Here is a 26,997-nt window from a genome sequence, read left to right on the forward strand (position 1 = left end):
TACATAATTTTTATAATTGCTTTGAATCAGGTAAGTCTCCAGCAAACATGAATTGTTTTACATTTCCCCTTGCAGCAACAATAGCTTTCTAATAATAGACAAAACTAGGTGGTTGGCACGGAACAAATACTAGAGGGAGCATAATTTTTTCTGTCTAACCAGCATCGTGATTAGGGGCGCTGCTTGTTATGTATTGTTACGATGAGTGAGACAGATTGTATTAATACACTGAGTTAGCAGGAAAAGTGTAGCAGCAGAAAGGGTCACCTGTGGCTCTAAAAGTATGGCCACTTTGAACATGTCACATCAGTCATGTTAATTACATGCTATTTAGTATGAGCCTGTCTAATTCATGCCATGGCTTAAATTGGAGCCCAATTGATTCAGGACTTTTGGGTCTGATGCTGAGAAATCTTTTCTGTTCTGTGAAGACATCACTCCTCACCTGCATCCACACCTCAGTTTGGCTCTATTGTTTCTGTCATGCCCAGTTGTGATGCTACTCTTCTACGTGGTGCGGACATACTGCTGTAAATACTGCAGACTATAGAGTTGGGACTGCTGTACTGGACAAACTATGTGTTGACATCAGCCCGAGCATCTTTTATTGCATTGCTTTCTGTCAAAAGAAAAGGATAGCGGTAAATGCTGGATAATGCAAACAGTGTGTCTGTGATAAGTCAACATCAGCTGAGTGATATATGGGCTGGCTCCAGCTTATAAATTCGACTTTTCCCTGATATCTGTGAAATTGAACTGCTTGGGAATCTATGATGATGCCAAGAAAGTACCTGGTGCTTGTTTTTATTAGTTTCAGTGTTAGTTTTACTCTTTTTAATTATTATTGAATGGAGGGCATATGTCAGAGGCAAGATTTAGAACAATCAGTGCAGGTATTACAATAGAATAGAATAGAATAGAATTCAACTTTATTGTCACTGCACATGTCACAGGTACAAGGCAACGAAATGCAGTTTGCATCCATCCAGAAGTGCTTTAGCCATGATATAGATATATTACAAATATATATTAGCAATAATATAGATATGTGAGTATATTACAGAAATGGGTCTATTATGGTATGTTATAATGTACACGGTATGAAGGTATGTTATGAATATGCTATAACTATAAGTATGTACAGGCTGTAGTGAGTACAAGCTATGTACAGGCTATGAACAGGATATAAATATTAAAAACTATACAGAAATATGAGATATACAGCTATACAGAAATGTGAACTATGCAAGTTATAAACAGTTGTAGAATTAAAAATTATCGTATTTTACAGAATGATTATTTATACAGAATTATACAGTAGTGCAGTTAAGATAAGTGAGATATGTGGATAATTTCTACAGAGGCTATATAAAGTGCTAGTGGTTGAGAGTGGTGGTTCAGTCCATGTTATTATTGTGTGTATGAGGGTACAGTTGTCCATTGTGGTAGGTGGTTGTGGGTGTATGTATGTCCAGTCCATGTGTTTAACGTGGGTCAGATGTCAGGAGGCAGAGTTCAGGAGTCTGACAGCTGTGGGGAAGAAGGAGAAGTCCCGATGTTTTAATCTTGAAGTTATAAAATCCACTCCTTTGAGCTATATTGCCGACGTTTCAGCCCGAACATGAAGAAAACCAACAACACGAAACCTCCGGCAGTGAAAAACCTCCGGCAGTGAAAAACCTCCCTTTTACAACCCAGAGAAACAGCGAGCATGACTACCCAGCTCCGATGGAAATGGCTAATTCCAGCAGCAACAAGAGGGACAGACTGTTAACAACCCCTGATAATACTCCTGAGAAACCACATATGGAGAAAAAAGCAAAAGGTACGGCTAATGATAATGACTCCAACACATCCACTGACACTATACTGAAAGCTATTGAGAGTCTTGGAAAACGTGTTGATGACCGCATGGACGAAGTTAGCAAACAAATTCAACAACATAGCGCCATGCTGGCTTCCATCGCTAAATCGGTGCAGTTTAATTCAGAGGAGCTGCAAGAATGCAAAAAGAAAATAAAACACCTGGAAAAAGAGATGGAATCAATCAAAAAAGATAATGACGATATTAAGGATCGTGTATTGAGCCAGGAAAGATACAAAAGAAGATGGTGTCTTCGTATCAAAGGGAAAAAGGAGAAAACAAATGAAAATATCAGAGAAGAAGTGGTGGAACTTCTAGGAAGGATTGCTCCGGACCTAAAGATGAAGATGGAAGAAGCAGTTGATGTTGTCCACAGAGTGGGAAGAGCGGTGGAGAATAAGCATCGACAAATCATTATTTTGTTTGTGAGACGTGCCGTGAGAGATGACATCTGGAGGCGAACAAAGGCTTCTCCCGTGTGCAAAGAAGAAGGCATCCGCTTTGCTGAAGACCTGACCCCAGAGGACTGGAGATCCAGACAAGCGTTGTGGCCAAAAATCGACCAGGCTCGGAAGGAAGGCAAGGCTGCAGGCTTCAGGGGCCCTTTTGGTTTCATAGAAGGCAAACGTATCAGGGTAGAGACTCCAGGTACGGGCTGACATCTGACTATGAAAGGAATATACAGTGGAACATTTCGGATGATGGGACTTTTACCTCAAGATTTTCCTACTCCATCTCCTAAACTTCCTCTTTAAAGCTGTTCATGTGTTCCGTGTTCCAATTAAAAACTAATATTTCTTTTTTTTCCTTTAACACAAGGGGACTTAAAGACTCAATTAAGCGCAAAGCTGTTTTTCTGTTCTGCAAGGGGCAACAGGCAAATAGTTTTTTTCTCCAGGAAACTCATTCTGAGGAATCTGATGTGAAATTTTGGTCACAACAATGGGGAGAAAAAAATTTTTTTTAGTCATGGTACAAACAGGTCGGCTGGGGTTGCTATTTGTTTCAACAGATGTCCTGGTAGCTTTTTGTGCAACATGGCAGACAAAAATGGACATTGGGTTGCCTGTGTGTTAAATACTGATAATACTCTGATTATTTTGGTTAATGTTTATGGATACAACAATGATCAAGAGAATAAGAACCTGCTGCATCAAATTTCTACAGTTATAAAGGAACTTTATACCAAATTCCCTACTGATTATATAGTAGTTGGAGGTGATTTCAATGTGACTCCTGATGAATGGTTGGGTAGATGGCCTTCAAAATTTTCAAGAGAACATAAAAACCCAATATTTGAAAAATTCGCTAATGATAGTAAATTAATAGATGTATGGAGAGTGTTAAACGAAGATGTAAAACAATTCACCTGGCACAAACCTAATGGTCAAAGCAGGTCACGTATTGATTATTGGTTGGTATCCAACTCAATTTTACAATATGTTAAGGAAACAGTCATCTCTAACAGTCCCTTAAGTGACCATTGCGCCATTATTCTGAGACTACAAAGCAAAGACCAAAACAACACATTTAAGGATTATTGGAAATTTAATTGTCAGATGCTGAGAAATGAGGAGTATTGTAATTCTATTAAAAAAAGAATTTTAGATATCCAGAATGATGAAGCCATCAATACACCGATACTCAAATGGGAATATCTTAAATTTAGAATCAGAAAAACCTCAATTGCATTCGGTAAAAAGTTAAACAGACAAAGAAAAGAAGAGGAATCAAATGTAGTAAAAGAACTTATGAATCTTTATGGCAAATTGAATTGGACTGAGGAAGAAAAAGGAAAAATTAATAATTTACAATCTAAATTGGACGAAATGTACCTTCATAGAGCCAAGGCTGCTTATTTGCGATCCAAAGCCAAGTGGATAGAAGAGGGTGAAAAGAACACTGCCTATTTTTGCAATCTAGAAAAACGTAGACAAGAATATAACTCAATATGTAACCTAATAATCAACGGAGAGGAATGTACAGACCCTAAACGCATTTCAAATGAAGTATTTACTTTTTACAGTAACCTTTATAAGTCTTCATACTCAGAACAAAATGTCACCTCCTTCTTTGACAAAATCAGTAATTGGATTCCAGTAATTGATGATAATTTTAGAGAAATTTGTGATGAAGACCTGACTATAGAAGAATTTGATTTTGCTATTAAGAGCATGGCGTCTGATCGCTCACCGGGACCAGATGGTATAACAACTAATTTCTATAAGCACTTTTGGGAAGACCTAAAATTACTATTATTCAGTGCGTTAAATGAATGTATAAATCAAAAGGAGCTTATGACAACAATGAAACAGGGAGTTATAAAATTAATTCCAAAACCGGGGAAAGATAAGAAAAAACTAAGTAATCTAAGACCTATAACACTTTTAAATACAGACTACAAAGTTTTTACAAAAGTTTTAGCAACAAGACTAAAAACAGGTATTTCTGAAATAATTAGCCCAACACAATCAGGATTTCTCAAAGGACAGTTGATCCAAAATAATATCCGCTTGGTTTTGGACCTTATCGATTACAATTACCTAATTAAGGATGATGGTTTTATGTTGTTCTTGGACTTCCATAAAGCATTTGATTCTATTGAACACACTTTTATTATTAAGACATTTAAACATTTTGGGTTTGGTGATGCATTTCTGGATATGATCACTATGTTATATACTGATATTAATAGTTGTGTTTCTCTTTTAGAAGGCACATGTCCCAGGTTCAGGGTGGAGAGAGGTATCAGGCAGGGCTGCAGCATCTCACCTCTTTTATTCATTGTAGCCACTGAATCACTTGCTATTACTGTCATAAACTCAAACATCAAAGGATTAGACATAAATAATCACAAATTAATAATAAGTCAGCTTGCCGATGATACAACAATCTTTCTAAAAAATAAAGAACAAATTCCATTGGCCTTAGATACAATAAAGATCTTTTCTGATGCTTCTGGGCTACGCTTGAACCTGGACAAATGTGAACTCATGAGTATCCACAATTGTTCTCACTCTTCTTTGTATGATATACCTGTCAAAAATGAAATCAAATATCTTGGAATCTGGATAACTAAATGCATGGCTGATAGTGAAGAAAAGAATATTCAGAATACAATTGACAAATGCAAAAAAACTCTAAACCATTGGCTACAGAGAGATTTAACGTTGTTCGGCAGGATAATGTTGACCAAGGTTGAATCTTTGTCCAGATTAATCTATCCAGCTTATTCCCTAGCCATCCCACCAAGAATTATAAAAGATATCAATAAGGTGAATTTTAATTTCATATGAAAAAATAAACATCATTATATTAGTAACAGGGACTTGATAAAAGATTATGAAGAGGGGGGTTTAAAAGCAATCGATTTTGAAATAATGAATGCCATTTTAAAGATTAATTGGCTACGATCTTTCTTGAAAAATGATAATGAGATCTCGTTCTTGATACCATCTCTTGGGGGGATCCAATTCCTTTTAGTATGTGATTTTGAAATTTCTAAACTACCCATAAAACTTTCCAAATTTCATCAACAAGTTTTGTTAAATTGGAAATTAATGTTTAAACATAACTTTAGTCCCCACAATGTTCCATTGTGGAATAATAGGGTGATATTGAATCGGGGGAAATCTATGTTTGTGGAAGAATGGATGACAAAACAAATTTGGTCTGTGACACATATAATGGATGAAAATGGAGATATACTTGAATTAAACAGGCTTAATGAGAAATATGACATGAGTTGCTCGTTCGAGCTCTATAAAAAGGTTTCACAGAATATCCCAACAGTCCTTGTAAATACGATAAAGAACAATTTTTCAAATATACAGACTCCAAATTTACATAAAGTTAAACTAGATGGTCTTGACTTGGTTAATGGAAAATGCAATAATCAATTTTTGAGGAGGTATTTGGTTAACACCTTATATCCAGGTAGGACAAAACATTCACTCGTCTTTAAAGATTATAACAAATCTGAGATCTCGTTGATCAGAACCAAATATTTAACATTTCCAATTCCCCCCAAATTTAAAGAAGTCCATTTTAGAACTACAAAAAATATTTACCCCTCCAATGAATTTATGAGAGACAGATTTAAATTTGTGTTAGACAACTGTTATATTTGTAAAACAACTTCGGAAACAACAGAGCACATGTTCTATGGATGTGTGACAATCCAGAATTTATGGAAATCTCTCCATGTCCTAATATTGTCCCAGTATGGATATATTGATTTTTGGTCTTTTCAAAATATTCAAATTGGAGTAATCCTTAAGGACAAAAATAGTGAGTTTTTAGTTAACAATCTCATTATTATAACAAAGTATTACATACATAAATGCCGATATGCTAAATCCCCCCCTTCATGGCCTGCTCTTAAAAACGACCTCTCCCTGTTCCGTAAATCTCTTAAGCTAATAAATAAGCCCCAAGCAATCAAATTGCATAGATTTTTAGAAGAGTTTGATTTTTCTTAGCCCCTTATTTAAGTTATGTGTCTTGTTTATGGAACCTCACTTTTAGAGATTTTATGATCCCCCTTGTCTTCTTTATTTCTGTTCCTTGTTTTTCATTCTTTTTTTATTGTTATTTATTTTTGTATTGGTTATTCATCTTTTTATATTATTATTATGTAGATGTGTGTATATGGATGCGTATGTATGCATGTGTATATGCATATATATGTATGTGTATATATATGTGTGTGTATGTATGTATGTATGTTTACTTTCAGTTATTGTCGATTTCATTGTGGTGTACAGGAGATGTGATTCTGTTCTGATTGATTTAATATGTCGCTTGTCTCTTTGAGATTGTCATTGTTATTGTTCTAAATAAAGTTCATTTAAAAAAAAAAAAGCTGTGGGGAAGAAGCTGTTCCGGTACCTGGTGGTCTTAGTCCGGAGGCTCCTTTAGCGCCTCCCAGAGGGCAGGAGGGTGAAGAGTCCATGTGCTGGGTGACTGTGTTCAATGTAAACAGAACATTAAAAAGCAGTTGACTCACAGGCTTCATCGACATCGCGAGTCTCAATAATCTCGTCCATCAAAGCCTCATCAGACAAGTTGTGATAAAGTTTTACCAAACTAACAAATACTTAACAAATGACAGATCCTTTTTTTTTTTATTTTAGATAGTTTTACAAGTTCACAAAAATGTTTCAATTTCTCCAATTTCTATTTCTATTTTAGCTGATCAAAAGTATTTTTCACATCTAGTGTAAGTTTTTAGTTTTGATTCAGTTAGCTATGACAGCCTTGCTCCGCTGTGTAACGGTTTACATATTTGCTTGACAAGTGAAAGGCTGCTGGCTTGATTCTTGCCAGAGGAGCAAATCCCTTCCTGATTTTCTTGCTGATGGGCATCCTCTACCAAATCAAACCATGTGGCGCTACCAGCAGTGGTCACGCCTTGTGACAAGAGAGCAGCTGAAAGTAGCTTTACTGAGAAAGTGCCACCTGAAAATGAAAAACATCACGGATTTAATCATATTTTTTTAATTGCCTCCACAAACTTTGATGGAACATTTTGACGACTCCAACATGCAACTCCTTTCTATTATTGTGGCACAGGAGTGAGTGGGTTGGAAGATTGGAGGTTCGCTTCCTCAAGTCTTCATGTCTGTGAATGTAGTAAAAAAACACTTTGGGTGCTCACTAAGAGTAGAAAATTACTATGAAAATACTGGACTACTTACACAATTCCCTAGTAAACACAGGAGTGCAGCGCTGTTTGACGCAGTAAGGCCGAGCATGTCGTCAAACTGACATGCTCCAGATTTAGGCCCTAAGTTTTTGTCATGTAAATTCTGACAATCCTCATTAAAAATGTATTAATGTCATGCTTTAATAGCAGTATACATTAATACAATTGTGTAGCATTAATTCTTAATGAATATATAACACAAATAAACCAACCACCAGTATATTCAGGGACACATTGAAGTAAAATAAATAATGTGAACTCAGCATAATCCGAAAACACTTTGTCCTCTTTGTCCCTCTCTTGTACACACACACACACACACACACACACACACACACACACACACACACGCACACAGGATCTATACAAGAATTTGAAGTTCTTATTGAGAGCCAGAAACACACACACACACACACACAAGCTAATTACACCCTCCCAACCCCCCCTCTAGTTCCACTATCTTTTGTCCTCTCTTTCACTTTCTTAATCAGTTTAAAAAGGGAGATGAAACTCTCCTCTTGTTATATCAAGAAAAAAAAAGCAATTTTAGCTCTAAGTGGGAGCTATCTGCCATGAATACATCTGCACACACACAGTCCATACACATACAGACTGATGAATCATTTTCGCTTTCTCGCTGCTATGTTTCCATTTTGCAGACGTAAAAACGTAATTAGTGTGTGCACTTTGCCCATGTAATCAATAGCGTTCTCTAGCTTGCTGCTTTAGTCCCCGAGGGTTTCCTATTGTTCGATGATCTGCACATTGGTAACATTGACACTTTCTGTGCAGTGACTTTAACTGACCTTTTGTAGCCGTTCACTCCTGGCAACAATCAAAAGCACGCATGTGCGTGCATGTGTGTTTGTAGGGTCTGGATACTTTTGCGTCAATCCAGTCTGCATTAACGTTTACTGAGCTCAACTCTCATATACAGTAAACAGTACACTCAGCAATTGATTGGACTCTGCAAACAGCCAATAGGCCACAATTCATTCCCCAATAAATGGCCAGAGAGATGTCGAGAAAGATGGGAGAGAGAGAAAAGGGGGAGCTGGGTGAGAAGGTGGCAGACAGATTGAGATTTAATTTTCAGGTCACGGCATCTTGTGTCACTTGAGAATCCAGACACATACAGGGAGGAAGTGATGCACATATAGGGTCTCTCTCTCTCTCTCACACACACACACACACACACACACAAACACACACCGATGCAATGTTTGTGCATCCAAGGCATCTTACTGCAGTACGTGTGTGTGTGTGTCTTTCTTTCTTGTATAAATGTGTGTCGAGCTGGCATAAGCAGAGCTATAGACATATATCAGGGCTGACATTTAGCGCTTAGCTCTGCCACTAAGCTTATTAGCCAAACACCAAATATCAGCACAATCTCCCTCCCTCCTAGCCCTCTGTTTTACCCACTTCTCACCCTCACATGCTTCTTCCTTCTACTCCTGTCAGGCTGTCTCGAGGCCTCCCTTCTCTCTTCATCTTATCTTTTTGTTTTTTTTCTCTTTTTCTAATTTTCAACATTTGCATGTTGACTGTGCTCACACATGTGAATCTTTCCACTCGTTTTCCTTTTTGTCTCATTTCCACTCCTTTCCACCTTCCCTTTTTCCTGCTGATTGCAACTGAAGGCTTTGGCAGCTCGTCAACACATCAAGGCCCCTCAAACACACACATGCTCACACAAAACAGGGAGAGAAATTACAAAGTGAGAATAAACCTGTGAAAGATGCCAGTATGGACAGGGCCAGTAGATGTTGACTCGAGCGGGCAGAATAAATTGAATTGAAATCATTTGCTCTATTGATGTTCAGCTTTCAATTATCCACTGATGAGGCAGAGACAGTGAGATGGCCTGTGAGACGGGAATAGAGAGAGCCACTGCGAGAGCAATAAGAAGAGAGAGGATGATGGCGAAGAAGGAGGAAGAACTGGGGGTAGGGATTTAGGCTTCTGTTTAGTAGCAATAACAGTTCAATCAGGGAGGAATGTATGTGGAACTAAGTGGTCTGTAATGGGAAACAGGCTACTACAGCTACACATTTAGGAGAATAAAAGCACCAGAGATTGGTTGTGCTGGTTTGGAAATGGTTGAGGGGAGAATAACACACAGACACACACACATATACACATATATATTCAAAATAATGGAGTGGGTCTGGGAGAGCATGAGTAAACAGAAGCAATCAAGGCTGCATAAATCATCAGTAGACCTATGGAGAACTTAGGTGAAGTTTTACACAGTTTTTCAAGGCACTTCTACGCTGGAAAGTTTCTGCTGTTTGAGAAGCTTCTGTTGGAAAGTGTGTTCACAAAAGAGGTACTGATCTTATTATTTTCTGTTTACTAAACTTAATATGAAGTTAACTGTTAGATAAAACCGTGACATTTTTAATTAGCGACCACTGATCTTTTACAAATGTGTTTATTGCTGTATTTTCTCTGCGAACACCGTTGCTGTGTTCTGACGTTGCCTTTTGATACCAAAATTTTATTTAGTGTGTGTGTGTGTTGGGGGGGGGGGTTAGTACTATGCAGGATAGTTGACACAGTGAAACATTTTAAGAGGCACTCCTGTCTTTGTGCAGAATTCATGAAGCTTCCATGTCAACAGCCTTTAAGTATGAACTGTGATCATGAATGCTAACCTGGCCGGCCCACACATTAGCCATTTAACATTTAGCAATCTGAATTTGAAGTTACCATTAGGCTAGCGGCTATGGCTATTAATAAAATGATAACATTAAAGTGGCAGCAAGTGTTATCAGTTCTGCTCAATTGTGCAGTGTTAACAGGACAACACAATTATTTGTGTGTAAAAAGTTTTATTTTCTTCCTAAAAGTCTTCCAGTAACCTAGCAAAACCTGTGGCAATCAAGTTGACCAACTTTCTTTGATCAGTAACAAAATCCAAGTCACCAGACAAAAAAATGTGTAATCTTAGTTTTTTTTAAAAGCATGGATGTTAATTTTGTCTTTTTTTTTTCCTCCATGGTGTCAAAAATTATATTAAGTGCTGACTTTGAACAATGAAATCAAGTAAAGCTAAGAAAGAGGAAATGGGATAAATGCATTTTTAAAAGTGACATTGTTAAAATTGTACATTATGATAATTAATTAAGGTATCATGATCAGATCAGAGATGTTTTCCAGACAAACCTACTTAGTGAATATGATACTGAGTGTGCAATGTGAACGTCTTGAAAAATTCCTTAAGAAAGTGTGTTTGAGAGACAAAGAATTCATGTGACGCATGACAGATCACAAAATTAACATGAGTAAAGTGTAAACTCAAACCCATAATCCCTTATTATTTAAAATAATAAGGGAAAATTATTATTATTATTTAAATAATAAGGGATATTTAAATAATAAGGGATTATATCCTATTGTTGAAAGTATATGTAGTTTTTTGATATATCAATATACTCCAAAGAATAGAGAAATTGTTGTTTAATAAGTGAAAGAAAGCATAGATGTCGATTCAGTACATTTTCTATAATCGTCCTAACAAGCGATGGCTCAGAAACACATTTTTTTCCACATCTCAAACAAACGCTACTCGCCCAGTACGCAAATAAATGAATGAACAAAACAAGAAATGCTGCCAGCTGGCTTAACGTTAATGTTGAGGAATGGCGGTGAACAAAACAGTGACATTCTTCCAATAAGACAACATTTCAGAGCTGCAGAAAAAGTAATTTTCACAAAACCAGCAACTTAGACAAAGCGAGGCAGAGTTAAATCTGCAGAATTTGACTCTGTGTCGCTTTCTCTGCATGAATTTCTAAACTTCAGCTGCTGTGGTCACCACCAGTCTCATCAAGGGGCCTTGAATGACATACTGTTTAGTCAGGCAGCCAGCCATTATTATAGCTTGCTTAAAGTTTTACACTTCCTTCTCTGTCACCTTCATCTCTCTCTTTCTCCTCATCCTGCTCTTTGTGCTGCCTGCCACCACTATTGTCGGCAGTGATGGTGGTGACATCCTGAAAAGGGCCTGTAGCACGCACATGACTGTTTTCTGCAGTTTCAGCCATATTTGCCTGAAGGGTCTATCTTTTGGGGCCCACAGTCTCTCCCTTGCGTTTTTTCTTATCCGTTTTGGAAATCTGACTTTGTTTACTGGTGTGCATATTAATGAGGGGATTAAGCCAAAAGGGGAAAGGTTTTAAAGATGGGGCTGAGCCAGCCCAGTGTCAGTTTTACTCCCCAAAACATTAAATTATTCCATTGTGTGACTCATCAAAATCTGATCCTTCCACAGCTCTGTCATCGAGATGCACCGATTGCAGTTTTTCTGGCCATTGTGATTTCTGTTTTTTATGACCTGCCAATTCAGATTGTCTTCTAAGAACTATAACATGACAGCATTTACAAACAAACTAACAAAACAAAACAACTTTTATTCAATGCAAAATATTATTTTTATAATAAAATCAAATATTAAACTTTACAATTTCCCTCAAACTACAATAACTTATCGGATCGTCTTGTACTGAAATAACTGGAAAGAGGTACTGTACACTTACCTTTACCCGACATCTTTACACTTCCAAACCAATAGATTTATATCACATAACAGATAACTGGTTCTTACATCATTTCCCAGCAGTTTTTTATGAGTTCACCAGATAGCAGGCCATCAGCCCCTTTCTCTTCTTCTCTCCTTATAAATTTCCTTTAGCTTTGATCCTTCGCTCATACTATGGCTTCTGGCTTGTGGCTGGCTCTGAGCTCTGGATAGCTTCAGCTATCACTCGTTAGCTTCTTTTAAATGTCCAGCTGTGTGAGGGTGATTTAAATGTCTGATTAGGTTTGTAGATACAAATGTTTTCATGTTGGTACCCTCGCAGTTACTTTAGCAAATTTAGTGTCTTCCTTTCTCAGTGCAGAGCTTTTGCTCTAATGACAGCTTAGCATATTATGTGAGTATGTACGCAACTATTTGTCTGGGCCATTGTGCACTTACAGCATAGGCATGAAATGGACCAGCTTGTGACGCTTACAAACTCAGAACTCTGGATATCAGCTGACTCTGATCCCTCTATCAGTGCATCTATAGTATTACCTGCTAAACTTACATGTATGGTATCAGTTTACCCTTGAACTTCACTGAGATGTGACTTCTAGTCAGTATCAGTCACAACTATGGTATCGTATAGTTGTAATTACATCTATACACTTTGAGTATAACAGAATATCGATGTGCATATCCTCCTCAGGTAAGCATTTTACAGTCGCACCAGCCGGCACATGAATGAGGATGGTCAGTGTTGTAATACTGCACACACTTACAAAATCCATGACAGTCTACATATTGTATTGTACTGTCTTGTCTATATGTGTGTATATATATATATATATATATATATATATATATATATATATATATATATATATATATATATATATATATGTATATATGTGTATATATATATATGTATACATTGTAATGTGATATATACATATATATATATATATATTCTCATAGTGAGATACAAAGTAGATACAAAGATAGATCAGTAAAACAAGTAATTTCTTCCAAAATGCAATAATGTTCAAGAAGATTGGCGCATGTTACAAACCTAAAATACATGACCCATAATCTTCTAGGACATGGTATTTATGTTTGTACGTGAGTGTTTCTGTGCCCGCGTGTTCATGTGTGCATGGGGTTTGAAGAACATCACTCCATGTTGGACTGACACGCCTCATCAGATCATCTAGGTCAGCATGAGATTGGAGAGAGGAGGGGAAAAAAAGATGATGAAAAAGTGACTTTTTCAGGCAGATGAGAAAGTGAGAGGAAGACATTAAATGGATGAGAGAAGAGGAAGGAAATGAATGTACGCAGGGGGAATGAGGGGAAAAAGACAGGGGACAAAGATTAAAAGAGGGAGACCGAGGAGTTGGGTTTATTTCCCTCATTTTTATACTTCTCTTCCAGTCTAGCGCCGAGTATGATTCAAGCCCAATTCTGCTGTTAAATTATTAGGATAGTATTCTTTATTAAACGCACATATGGGGCTCAAAGCTATCCAGTATTCAGGAAAAGTATCCAATATTCAACAAGAAACGGTTTATATGGTTCTGGTAATTGAATTCTTAGCCAGAGCGAGCCCTTCCACCGAAAGGGTTTGGAGGTTTTGCTGTGTCGGGAGATTAACATTCTCTCAAGTGGCTTTTTTTTTTGTTGTTTTTTAATTCAGACTCACCTGCCAAGGTTACTCCTGCTGTCTCCTTCCTTTGTTAGCCCTCTCTGTACTTTTTCTCTTTTTCTGCAGCTCTCCAATTACAAACACAAATCATCTTTCCTTTCCCCCTTTGTTTAATTTGGCAGCCAGTGCTTAAGCTCCATAATGAATAATTTCCATGTTCAGTAACACTGGGATTCTTTCTCTTGCTCTCTTTGTCTTTCATGCATATACACCTGCACATACGCCACATAAACACACACACACACACACACACACACACACACACACACACACACACACACACACACACACACATACAGCACAGCCTGTCCCATTACAGCCATCATAGGCTATTGAGTGGTTTGAAAGGAACATAAATCACTTTTTGATCATCTTGCCTTGCTTTCAAAAAAAAGCACAAAACAACACAAAAAAGGAGATTTTGAAATCATTCTTATTTACACAGGTAGGATTTGCCTGCACTCAATTTATGACACTCCAAATCCTCTTCATTTATATTCGCAACCCACACGCTCCACCCTAAATACTGAGCCACAATATTCATTCTCAATCCCAAGTGGGGCTGTTTCCAGTGAGACATGGTTGGATTTAATTTTACACTATTCTAAGAGTAGTGCTTCAGCTATGTTTTTTTTTTTTTTTGTTTGGTTCATCTTCCAAGGAAAAAGGTTTTGAGGTCTTCACATTACAATTCATTGGAGAGGATGAGCTAGCAAACAGTTTTTAGTGGAGTGCCTTTCTGTTGTTGTTCCTGGCTGAGTGCTCGGTGATGCCTTGACAGTGGTTCCACATTGTTGCTCTAACATCAAGTAGATTGATATGAAGCAGGCAAGCCTGGGTGGTGCACTGCTGGCTGCTTACAGTGAGCACAAGATAAGAAGACACCGGCGGATGCACTCAATTGCGTTGGAATACACAAATGCACAAATGCATAAACATTTGCGGCGGCATACACACATAGACACTCGCGTGCACCAAATAAAAAGAAAAAAAAAAGAAAAATTAGTCTGACGTGGATACCATTGCATTCTCACACAAGTATCCCACAATTCATCTGTTCCCCTTGTCTCCTTTCCACTGTGTCTCTCATGCTAACACACTCACATCAATGTTCAGAGGCGATCAGTATTCTGAGCAGCTTTCCAGGTCAGCCGGACGCTGATCCATCAAACCCCCGACACTGTGTCGCTCTGTATCTACAGCAACCTTCGCCGTTAGAGACGAGCAACAAAACTCCTCTGTCATCAGGAAATTCACTCTCTGTGCTTGAATGAGTTGTTGTATGTTTGTGCATGTGCACGAACTACTTTCATTTTAGGAACAAAAAAAAACATAAGGTCAATATTAACATAAAGGGGAGGCAAGGAAAATGGTACTGGTAGAGTCCGGGTAACTCCCCAGGGAATGAAAGTAGATAATGCAATGTAACTCTGTAATGTGATGTATTTTAAAGGCGAGGTTGTTTTGAGGTTGTAGTAAGGTTCGGGTTATGGTTGGGGTAAAGAGAGGTTTTAATTAAGGCAACACTTTATAGCTATGGTTATATCATAGTTATTGTTCGTCTCCAAGAAATCAATGTAGTCTAAAGAAATCATAGATACACGGCTGTGTGTGTGTGTGTGTGTGTGTGTGTGTGTGTGTGTGTGTGTGTGTGTGTGTGTGTGTGTGTGTGTGCACGCACGCACGCATCCACACACATACTTCTACACAGACACATTTATTCATGCATACTGACACACAAGCTCACATTCAACAAATAATTCATACCTTAATGGCTGATGTTACCGTTTCATCCGGACACATTCTCAAGCTCTGTGCAATCACAAAAGAAGCATGTGTGTGTGAGTTTATGTGTGCACACTGACTCGCGTGCATTTGTCTGTAGCAGCTATCTTAGCTTGTCTCTTTGATCAGCCTATAAAAGCACTGAGCCGTGGACAGATAGCCCGGACCGGCACACTATCGCTCCTTCGCTCCCTCTGAGTCTTACCTTCTTCCTCACAGACATTCACTGTCGTGAACACAATCTGAAACAATCCCCCATGTGTAGGTGCATCTTTCCGATCACCCGGTGGCTACGAGGAGCATTGTGCTGCCTCCTCAGCTTTATCTAGGAGTGGTGAATACATCAGTTTCACTTTATCTGTTTGCCTCTTTGTACTTGAAAGCGGCGTTGTGCTAAAAGTTAATGTACAATCTTACATAACAAAAGTGACTGTGTCACTTTGAAAAGTGATAGCAAGTATTTATACTCGCTGGACAGCTGCTCTGTTAGGGAATTTAAAGCCATCGCACTCTGAGAAATAATCTGTTTGCTTTCCACTGTACCAACATCAACAAACATGGGGAACTTGGGAAATTGGTTTTTGACTTTATCTCAATTTTACAAAATATAATAAGTACATATTGCCCACTCTCTATTTACATCCCTTTCCCTCTCCACCACCACCTTCTCTGCCTGTGTCCTTTCCAGATAAGTATATTCATGACCCACCTATCTAACTACGGCAATGATCGACTGGGGCTCTACACATTTGTCCACCTGGCCTCCTTCCTTCGCTCATGGACGAACCTGAAGCTTCACACCCTCCCGCCGCTCCAGCTTGCACACAAGTACTTTCAGCTCTTTCCTGAACAAAGAAACCCACTCTGGCAGGTGTGTTTGCTATGGTATTTTCCTACAGGTATGGACTTGTATTGCTGCTTGCATTTGTATGGTTTTATCGGTGCTGTTGGGAGTAATAAGATGTTCTTATTACTAAGATTAAAACATATTCTGGAGGACAAAGAAAAAGAAATCCTGAAATATTCAGATGTACAAATGATCTAAAATTAGATTAGTAATGTCATGGTCAGAAAACACTACTTAGGTGGTATTTGCTTTGGTTGATTGTAATTGTTTTTGCTTGCGTATGATCATGATTTTTGTTTAAATATTACAAATATCAAGGTTTATTCCTAATAGGGTTTTTTCTTCAAATATGATGCTTTTAATAGTACTGTTTGAGAGTGTACAGTATATAAGCTTACACAAATTTGTAGTGACTTATGAGCAGTATGCATAAAACAAAAACAAATGCTTATCTCCTCCTTTTTGTGCTGCAAATCCTCTGTGGTATGGATTTTCAGGGGCATGTTTGTGTTTCTGTGTATAATATGTGCATGATTGCTTTAACCTCTAATCCCTTTTTTTCTGTGATGTAGAACCCGTGTGATGACAAGCGACATAAAGACATCTGGTCTAAAGAAAAAACCTGTGACAGATTACCCAAGTTCATGGTAATAGGACCACAGAAAACAGGTAAAGATGCAGAAAAAAAGCCCACAATCAGACATGCACAAGCAACAAAGAGACTGCTTCTGTGTGCCCAGGTGTCTGGAACTACCACATCAGAGCCTATTCATTTAATCCCCCCTCGCTCTTGTGGTCCTGTCAGAGGTAGACAAAGGAGGAGGCTCTTACCACCTTTCTTCCACCCACATGTGATCTACTTTAGATGCACAGATAGAGAACCTCTCCCTTTTTTCCTTTTTCTTTCACTGGGGGTCCTTCAAAGACTTAAAAACAAGGTAGTGTGTATACATTACACAAGTCCTGAGTTAAGTCCTCTAATTGCTGCTGTTTGGTGTGAAAGGTTAGGAGGTTCTAGCTGCTCATTAACCAGGTGATAATCTCCCAAATGGGAGGAGGGGGTCATTATAGCAACATTAGCAACCAAACAACAATAATTACAGCCCTCTACATCCTCATTTTGTTAGAGGGTAAGTCAGAGATGTTGGAACAAACAGGAAACAAGACTTGAGGGAAAAGTAGCAGGATTGTGCATGAGAGGGGGACTGGGTGAAAAGAGCTGCTCAGGGCGAGACAGAGGGCACGACCAGAGCCCCAGTGCTGATTGGTGTCAAATGGTTTTAAATCATTTGATGGGAAGGCCTATGATCACTACACACACACACACACACACACACACATAATCAGTTCTCAGCAAGATATAAATCTTGCGGAGGGAAAACTCATCCAGTATGGATCAGTGGATGACAGCTCTCACACACACTGATGAACACACACACTCACACACACACTGACTACTCTCTCCTGAGCTGAATTAACAAGCCAGTTATGAATTATGCCCTTTCTTCCAGGAACGACAGCACTTTATCTCTTCCTACTCATGCATCCCTCCATCTCCAGCAATTTCCCAAGTCCAAAGACTTATGAGGAGGTCCAGTTCTTCAATACCAACAACTACCACAAAGGAATTGACTGGTAAGAACAAGCACAAACACACACACACACAGCCTAACCTCTGTTTGTTGTCTTTGCCTTTTATTAGTCAGTGCTTAAGGTGAAATGAAAGATTACAAGCCTTTTTGTGAAGTTGTTATGGATTGTCCTATGTCTTGCAGACTCGAGTGATCCATTAAGCAGTTTAGCAGCGTCTTCCAAATGATCTTTTTAAGTCTGCAAACATAAGCCAACAGACATATGGCTGCCTAAATTGACCCATAAATGGGTTGCTTAGCTGACAGAGACACAGCTGGTGCATTCTCCAAAGTCATCCATAAAGACCTGATTGTGAAAATTCTTCATTAAACACAGTTTAAAATATATCACGTTTATTTCAGGATCATTGTCTGAGCTGTAAAGGCTGTAACTTTGTGACTTTAGAAGTGACTTTGAAAAAAAAAACTGCTTAAATGCGGCTGGGTGAGTTTGCAGTGATGATTAATGCTTGTGCATGAGGGGTACGTCTTGAGTGTGTGCATATGTTTATATGACTACTTAATTTTCCCTGTGTCTACTGCCTCAGGTACATGGAGTTTTTCCCCGTGCCCTCCAATGTTAGCACAGACTTCCTATTTGAGAAGAGCGCCAACTATTTCCCCTCAGAGGAGACCCCACGGCGAGCTGCTGCCCTGCTACCCAAGGCCAAGATCATCACCCTGCTCATCAACCCTTCTGACAGGGCCTACAGCTGGTATCAGGTAAGTACTGTGCACAAACACACACAGAATACATTAGATGCTTTTGCCTGCTCACTTATTTTTAAAAAAAAAACTTGCTACAGTTGCCTGCTTCATCTGCTGCATCTCTGTATTGATTTAAAATTGAGTTCTTTATCCAAGACTGGGCTTGGAGTCGCTTGCATGCACAGAGTTAATGAGCCTAATTATCTATATATTTATCTATGAATATCATTACAGGAAATGTCACAAGATCCCGATATCTTTTCCTTAAGCCTGCTTAATTAATGAGATATGAATGTCAACTATGTGCCAGCGTAAATGTTATATCACTGACCACAATGAAAACACGCTCTCACACAAAATGTGTGAACGTATTAATCGTCCAGAGTATTCTGTGAAGCTCATTTGGTAGTTGTGATCCTTCTCCAGCATCAGAGGGCTCACGAGGACCATACAGCCCTGCGCTTCACCTTCTATGATGTCATCAGTGCGAAAAAGGGTGCGCCAGCCGAGCTGCGCTCCCTGCAGAACCGCTGTCTCATCCCTGGTCTGTACTCTACACACCTAGAGAGGTGGCTCACGTACTACCCTGCTAACCAGGTATGCAAAGACACAGACACAGAGCTATGCACTTGAAAAAAGTAAATAAGAAGTGAGATTAGCTTCTTAACAGCTCTCTGTGAATTGTGATTGTCGTAAAAAGACATGGCTGAAACAATGGTAATCGTGTCTTCATTTTAGTGATTAGATTTTGCCTTGACAAAATGAGAAATTATTGATTCAGCATATGAAAAAAATTTAAGTAAATTGGTCTTAAGCCCTAAATGCCTAGTGTGTCATATTTGATGCATGAATAGTAAACAAATAAAAGTTAAAAACTAAATAAATTGCATAAGACATTTGCAAAAAAAAAGAAAGAAAAAAACTGCTGGATGTAGCGAATATGATGCAATTTAAAATTCATATATGCTAATTAACATATGATCATTTTTTATTTGTCAGAATTAAATAATAAATAAACATTAAAAAAATAAAAATTGAATTTTGTGGCAACTATTCTATGGTTCAAGTTTTAAAGTGTTAAAAGTCAGAGTTCAGATCTGAGCACATGATTGCATCTGTGTGTAGTTGATGATCATAGATGGCCATCAGCTGAGAACTGACCCTGCAGCAGTGATGGATGAAGTTCAGAAGTTCCTTGGTGTCACTCCCCATTTCAACTACTCCCAGGCCCTTACGTAAGTCTCTCCCACAGTATCTCGCTGATTCTCTTTTTTTTCTTAGTGTCAGTCATGACTGTCTTCCATCTCTGGCATGCTGGAGTAACCGAGTGTGCACTGAGGTGGAAATAATTAAACAAATTAAACCCATAACAAGACCCTACTCCAAATTTGTGTGAAGCCTGACATCTACTGGTGAACGGTGGGGACAGCTTACCAAGTGGTGTCGTTCTCTGAAAAAAACACAACAGTGACATCATATGCCTGTTGCTTAAGAGTTATTAAAGGTCAACCTTGGAGTTTGTGTGCTTATTAGAGAGACTCCAATCCAGACCACTGGACAGTTTTGGAAAATGTGAAGCAGGGAATCGATTTTGGACTATTTTCATGAGTTTTCCTGTTGATAAAGACCTTCACCATGGCTATGCATATATATCAGCAGAATTAAATAACAGATAAACAATTAAATGATACTTAACATGAATATTTTTCACTATCTAGTATAGAAATTTCAGTTTTTTACAATGTACCCACAGGAAAAAAAACTGAATTTTCGCTGAATTAACAAAAACTTTCCATTTTATAATTACAGGACAATCAAGTCAGTGAGCTACAAGAATTCATTTCTGTAATTTTAACACAGTTCATACAATTTAGCCCCAAGCTGATAAACTGATAAATGTATTTGGTTTGCAACATCAGCATTTCTTTATGGTGTAGAATAGAAATAGAGGTGGGGTTTTTTACACTGAGATATTTTTATATTTAAATTTCTTTACATGGACAGAAAGGGGACTTTGGTTCAGCTCTCATAAGATCAAAGTGGGATGCATTGGCTCACGTTACAAAATGAATTTGACGTCCCTGGTGTATGAGGATATGTGTAGATGGACACAAGATATAAATGAGAATGTAAACCTTAAAGAGTAAAGTGGCAGTAGAATGATAGAAGAAGTTTATGTGCATAAGAGAGAGGTGAATACTTTTTTAGTGCAATGGCAAATTAACAAATAACAAAATATTTTAATGCTTTAAATTTGTTGAGGAAGTCTGAAATATTCTGATTTGCAAATACTATTAGATGTTTACCTTTGGGCCACACTTAGTGATATCACACCCCATCATTGGGTATATTAATGTCTAATTGCATTACTTGCATTTTGGAAGTAATGCAATTAGACATTAGACATGAAAGTATTGTGTATGTATATTTCTGGACAAGTGTGTAAGAATTACATAATCACTGTGTACCACATTTCTAGATGTATTTGTGCAAGAAAGAAAGGAATAATTAATGCATATTTTTGGTAAAAGCTATTCAGCTGGTGAAGCTTCCACCTTCTTTAAACACAGGACAGTAGCTGTCCTCACATACTGTATCTGCTGCTTGAGTATTCTGTGTTTCAGCTGCCTGAATAAAAAAAAGGGTAAGTCTGCTGCACGGTGTCAATCCAAAATAACTAAAATAGCAACGACAACAGTGCCAGTTACCAAGATAAATAATGAACACATCCATTGCAGTCTTTCACAGCAGATAAAAAAGGCATGTGCACCAAGCAAGTCAGAAAGATGGATTCAATTGTGTAGCCAATGCATGCTGTTTGCAGCCTCAAAGACACCATGTTCCACGTATGTGCTCAAATTTCTTTTCACGTGTAATCACTAAAATGACACCAGGTTCATTTTTAATCATGCAGATCGATATAATACACTGCATATCAAATGTTTTCAGAGACGAGTACATCTAATATGTTGGTTGAGCTGCCTAGAATATGTCAATCGAACTCTGTCGAGCTGGGATAACAACACAGGCCGGCTGGATGCAGTCTGGCCCACTAGATGGTTTTTAAAAGTGTGAAAATTGCAGAGAAAAAAAGCATCATTTCTTTTGGACTTCTTACTGTTTTTTTTGTTTGTTTGTTTGTTTGTTTGTTTGTTTGTTTTTTGGGGGGGAGGGTGTTGCAGCTGGAATGATTGTGCAGAAAAACATTAAGAAATGATCAAGAGAGCAGTTGTGAGAGCTGACTTATTATTGTGGCAAAGATGTTACAGATGGTTTGCCATAGCCAAAGAGGGTCCTTGTTGTGTTGCTTCGTAATGATAATAGAGTGGCACTTTCCAAGACATGTTGGCTGTTCAGTAACATCCATCCATCCACACTTCCATACAGCTTCTTCCACTTAACCAGTTGAGGATTACAGAGGGGCTGGGGCCTATCCCAGCTCTCACAGGGCTAGAGGCAGGGTGCACCCTGGACAGTCCACCGGTCTATCATATAGTGCCTGTTTTTCAAAATAGATTATTCATTAAATAATTGATTTTTGTTAAATTATTATATAGTAGTACAACTGCTCCAGCCCACTTGAGCTCAAATTTAGCTGTATGTGGCGAATGAACAAAAATGAGTTTTAATGTACATAACTTAAGAGAATTAGCTTCCGCCTGTGGATGCTCTGTTTCAACTCATTCTCCATTAGAGATGTTGCATTTGACCTTTACATTTTGGAGGAGCGCTAAACTGTTTATTTCTCAAGCACCACTCATCAGAATGCAATCTGCTTGCAAGCCCTCGAGTCTACAGACAGGGACATCTAGAATTTGTAGCTCAGATTGGGACAGAGTGCATCTGTCTTGGATCACACACCCACATGCATACAAATAATTTGTAAAGAGATGCATTTTGACAGAATAATAAGGAAGCTGCGTGTACGCTTGCGAGGTTGTGTTTTGGCTGAAGACCGACTTACACAAAAGCCTAATCTTTCTTTTCTCCTTCTCATTCTTTTGACATGGCAGCAGTCTGACAGATCCTCAACGCTGGAGCCTATTTATTTAATCCCCCTTTCATTTCTTCCTCCTGTCCTGTCAGAGGAAAACTGAAGAAGAACCACTTAACTCTTTTTTTTATACTTCTATACCCGCTGATGCATGCAAATAAAGAAAATATTTGCATCTTTCAATCATATCCACATTAGCCCTGATCCTCCGTCTGTCAAAAGCAGTTGACAATAATATGCATCTTTTTTTTATTTATCTCCTTTTCACCTCTTTTATCTCTTTATTTGTGCTACTGTAATCGACAAAAATCTTCCATGAAACTAAAACGATCTAGTATTGTTTTAAAAAAATATAGTTCTGACTGGTCAGGTTATGGACACAGGAATCCTTTGGCAGCTGATCCCATGTGTCCTGTGCATTGTGGGGCAGGTCTGTGGAGGCTAGGACAACACATTGGGTTTTATTGTGTTACATGATCTTCTGCTGGACAGTTTTGCGGGGGTTATCATGTTGGATTGGCTGGTTTTAATGTTATTTGAATCTCAAGATATAAGTTCCTTATCGGTAAATGGCCACATTCGCAAAATTGGATGTTTTACTAATGTTTTTATTATTATTTGAAGAGCTATAAGATTAGACATCAGGTAGATTGATATGAAATAGCTGTACTTCTGAGATAGGTTTCCATCAGTGGTGTACATGCCCAGATATTGACACGTGCCAAACTATGGAAAATATCAGAGCCATACAGTCAAGGGTTCTGATGGCGTTGTTGTGCTATTATCAGCATAATTTGTATCTACATGCCCCTTACAGGAAAGAGTCACTGCAGATCAATATTCAAGTTTTTCTGTGTATTTGATGAGTCATTTTTTTCCTATTCTGGTGGAAATTGGTTTCTTTCATAGTGATTATACTCCTGTCCAGAGCACGAGGGGTCCCTGAATGGTTTGATGGATCGTATGTTATGGCATGATGTCAACCCAGTTGAAGATCTTTGCCTGACGCCTCAGAGAGCACGCTCCACCACCACCATCAAAATCTATTGGGGAATGAGTTTTGCAAAAGTAGTCCAATCCCTCCAGCAGAGTACAGTAATTCACAAAGGCACTTTGCTGTGAAGGTCACCCACTATCTTCTTGTCTTAAAAAACAGGGAGGGGGTGCAATGCTCTTTTTGTTTTTTTCTCAGTGTTCTAATTTCAACAAAACTCACAAGGAAAATGTAACACAGGGTGGAGAAATGATACTGAGGTCACAAAGTGGCCAAAAGCAGCACATTCATTTACCTGTGACACTACCTCTTCTATCAGAAGTCATGTTTCCTGATGGCTGCTCTTTCAAAGTGCAAGATTGCAATTAGCCACTCTGTGCCTGATCATTTACCTCTTATTCATGGCAGTCAGGAACGTCTTGCAGTTGTCCTTGCAGTTGTTTCTGTCACAATGAACAAGTATTAGCTGTTTGCTGCTGAATATAAGATGCATGACATCTTAAATGCAATGCCATAAATATGGATTGGTTAAAGTGGATTAAACAACAATACCATTTAATGGTTCTAACTTGCATGTGCCAGGGTGTTTTCTTTTTTTACGTAGAAAACAGAAACCGTTCCAGTGAATAAACAGGCTATAGCCTATGCATATTCCCGTATTTCTTTTTCCACCGCAGAAGAGGATTACTGTATTAACCAATCAATAAACTGTACTTCTTCCTACTGCGTGACTCCGTTAAGACGACGAGAGAGCAGGAAAGGTGAAGAGAGAGTGGGCATAACATAGATGATGATGACAGAAAATATGGGAGCTGAATGCAACCTTTCTGCTTAGTTTGTGCGAATAAGATGTGTCCTCTTTTGCAGCTATAGCTGCTAAAAAATGGAGCACTTCTAAATAGGATGGCCTTGACAGCAGCACTGAGGTTTATTTTTTTAAGTATTTAATTTTTTTCTTCCTGTTGTCACAGCTTTGACCCTCAGAAGGGCTTTTGGTGCCAGCTCCTTGATGGAGGAAAGACTAAATGTTTGGGGAAAAGCAAAGGAAGGAAGTACCCCCCTATGGAGCCAGAGGTAAGATGGTTTTTACTTTAATTAGAACATATTATGCTCATGAAAGTACTTACATACTCCCTGAATGAAATGTTTGAAAAAGATGTACAAAAAAGAAAAAAAGAGCTGCCAGACTGATTGACAGTGACAGCCCACAATCCCCTCTATCATTGTGGCAAAATTTCCCACAGGACTCAGCATTGGATGGAAACTGTCACCCAATCAGATCTAGCCAGAAACTTACAACCTAATCATGAGGACTCGATAGTGACACAACCTCTGTGAGAGAGGGAGAGGGAGAGTGGGATGAAGGAGAGTAAGGTGGAAGGAGAAAATCCAATCCATAAATCTTTGTCCTGGCTACTGATTCCACAGAGGAGACCAGACCTGCAGACAATGAATCACACATTTGCTCTCACGTGAAGACAAACACATAGATGCAATTTGTCTTCCCACATGTACTCACACATGGCTAATGGCTGCGCCTCACTGTCGCCTATAATTAAACTGTTTCTGAGTTTCCACCAGGGGGACGGAGGTAGAGGGCAAAGCAGGGATGGGGGGGGAGGAGGTGGAGGTAGCACTGGGGAGACAAGAGAAGTAGAGAGATGAGGAATTCACACAGGGGGGCGAGAGAAATAATGGATCTCATGCATCCTTCATGTAATTTTCTTCCCTTTATAACTTCATTTTTTTAGCTCTGTTGGTACCACTTGGCACTTAGTGGCCCTAAAGTCCTACAGAGGAGAAATAAACTGATCTTGGTTTGTGGCTCATCATTAATCTCTCTATATATATATCTCTCCCCCTGTCTCGCTTTTATTGTTTGTCTCTTCCCAAAATGCCTCTACATATCCCTCCTTTTCGACCCCTTTTCCTCCCCTTGTGCTTCTTTTCTCCTTTTCACCCAATACCTTTTCTGCTTTCCTTCCTATTTCTTTATTTTCCTGTGTTGTCTTTCCAATCTACAACGTATCGAATCCTGATGGACCAACTGTTCCTATTTGTGTTGCTGCCTCTTTGTCTCCCTTACTCCCCCATCTCTTGGTCTTCTCTATTTTCATTCTTTCATCGTCTCTCATCGTGCTACTCTCTTCAGGCACGGGCATATCTCTCCAGGTACTACAGAGAACACAACGTGGAGCTGTCAAAGCTGCTGCACCGGCTCGGACAGCCTCTTCCCTCTTGGCTGAGAGAGGAGTTGCAGAAGGTCAGCAGATTGCTCATCTCACCAGACTACACAATATATGTTAGTTAAAGAGTCTGAACGAATTAATAGTGTATTAAACTGAGCAGTGAAATATACAGCAGCAATTCAAGTTTTATAGTTTTTTTATTGATTTAATTTTAATTTTACAGTTGAAAACACTGCACACTTAAAATGCCCAAGGCTAAAATGGGTTAACTTTATTGAGCTTCCATGTTTAGAAAACTATTCAAGACAATGGTTCACTGGACTCTGTGTTGGCAGAATTGTTAATGTTGGGGTTAATCAAACAAACTAAAACTAAATTGTTATAACATGGTTATACATTTAGTCTGCCACTCACAGTTTTGTTTGTCCTCTGCTCATCATTTACAACTTAATGATGATACGAAAACTTGAGTATAAACCTGAGTCAAAATAATATGTAAATATTGCATATAAATATCCACACTAGCCCAGTTTTAAACAGGGGATTTTTAGGCAAACATAAGGCCTGGAGGCCAGAATTAGCAAGGCAAAAACTCCGATCTGGTCACTGGATGGCTTTGAAAAAAGTGAAGTAGGGCATAAATTTTGAGTTTTCAGATGTATCATCAAAAGTTTTACACCCTTTTCTTCTGATAAAAACTTCCCTCGTGACCATTTATACAACACCAAAGTAATTGAGTTTATAATTGCAGGGCAGTCTTGCCAATGAGCAGTTTTACACATTTCTTTCAATTTACCCCCAACATGTAAAATGAGTTTTACCTCCTGGCTTTCAAGTATGTTTAGAGGTGATAGTGCTGAAAGCTCAGTTTTTAAAACCTTACGATGTAACTACAGCCAAGGCAATGCAGCAGTATATTAATGACTAACCTCGTATTGTGGATTTGATTATCTCAGTTGTTCTGCTGACAGAAGTTTAGTCCGTTTACAGCATCCTGCCATGCGATTACATTACTCTCTAACCATCGGGGACCCTCACGTTAACT

General features: G+C 38.6%; 1 protein-coding gene across 3 annotated transcripts in view; it reads left to right on the plus strand.

The window, feature by feature from the left end:
• Window positions 1-26,997, plus strand: part of ndst3 (N-deacetylase/N-sulfotransferase (heparan glucosaminyl) 3) — a 52,745-nt gene that overhangs the window by 23,676 nt on the left and 2,072 nt on the right. For all 3 annotated transcript variants that reach the window (XM_084931398.1, XM_084931399.1, XM_084931397.1), the window contains 8 exons: window positions 16,278-16,460; window positions 17,009-17,105; window positions 17,948-18,071; window positions 18,616-18,790; window positions 19,202-19,372; window positions 19,901-20,010; window positions 24,735-24,837; window positions 25,916-26,026. In XM_084931398.1, coding sequence (XP_084787524.1) covers window positions 16,278-16,460; window positions 17,009-17,105; window positions 17,948-18,071; window positions 18,616-18,790; window positions 19,202-19,372; window positions 19,901-20,010; window positions 24,735-24,837; window positions 25,916-26,026 — 1,074 coding nt within the window. The remainder of the gene's footprint in view (window positions 1-16,277; window positions 16,461-17,008; window positions 17,106-17,947; window positions 18,072-18,615; window positions 18,791-19,201; window positions 19,373-19,900; window positions 20,011-24,734; window positions 24,838-25,915; window positions 26,027-26,997) is intronic.

Source organism: Perissodus microlepis, chromosome 6 (genome assembly GCF_051167445.1).
Source record: "Perissodus microlepis isolate ML-2025 ecotype Zambia chromosome 6, ASM5116744v1, whole genome shotgun sequence".
NCBI lineage: Eukaryota > Metazoa > Chordata > Actinopteri > Cichliformes > Cichlidae > Perissodus > Perissodus microlepis.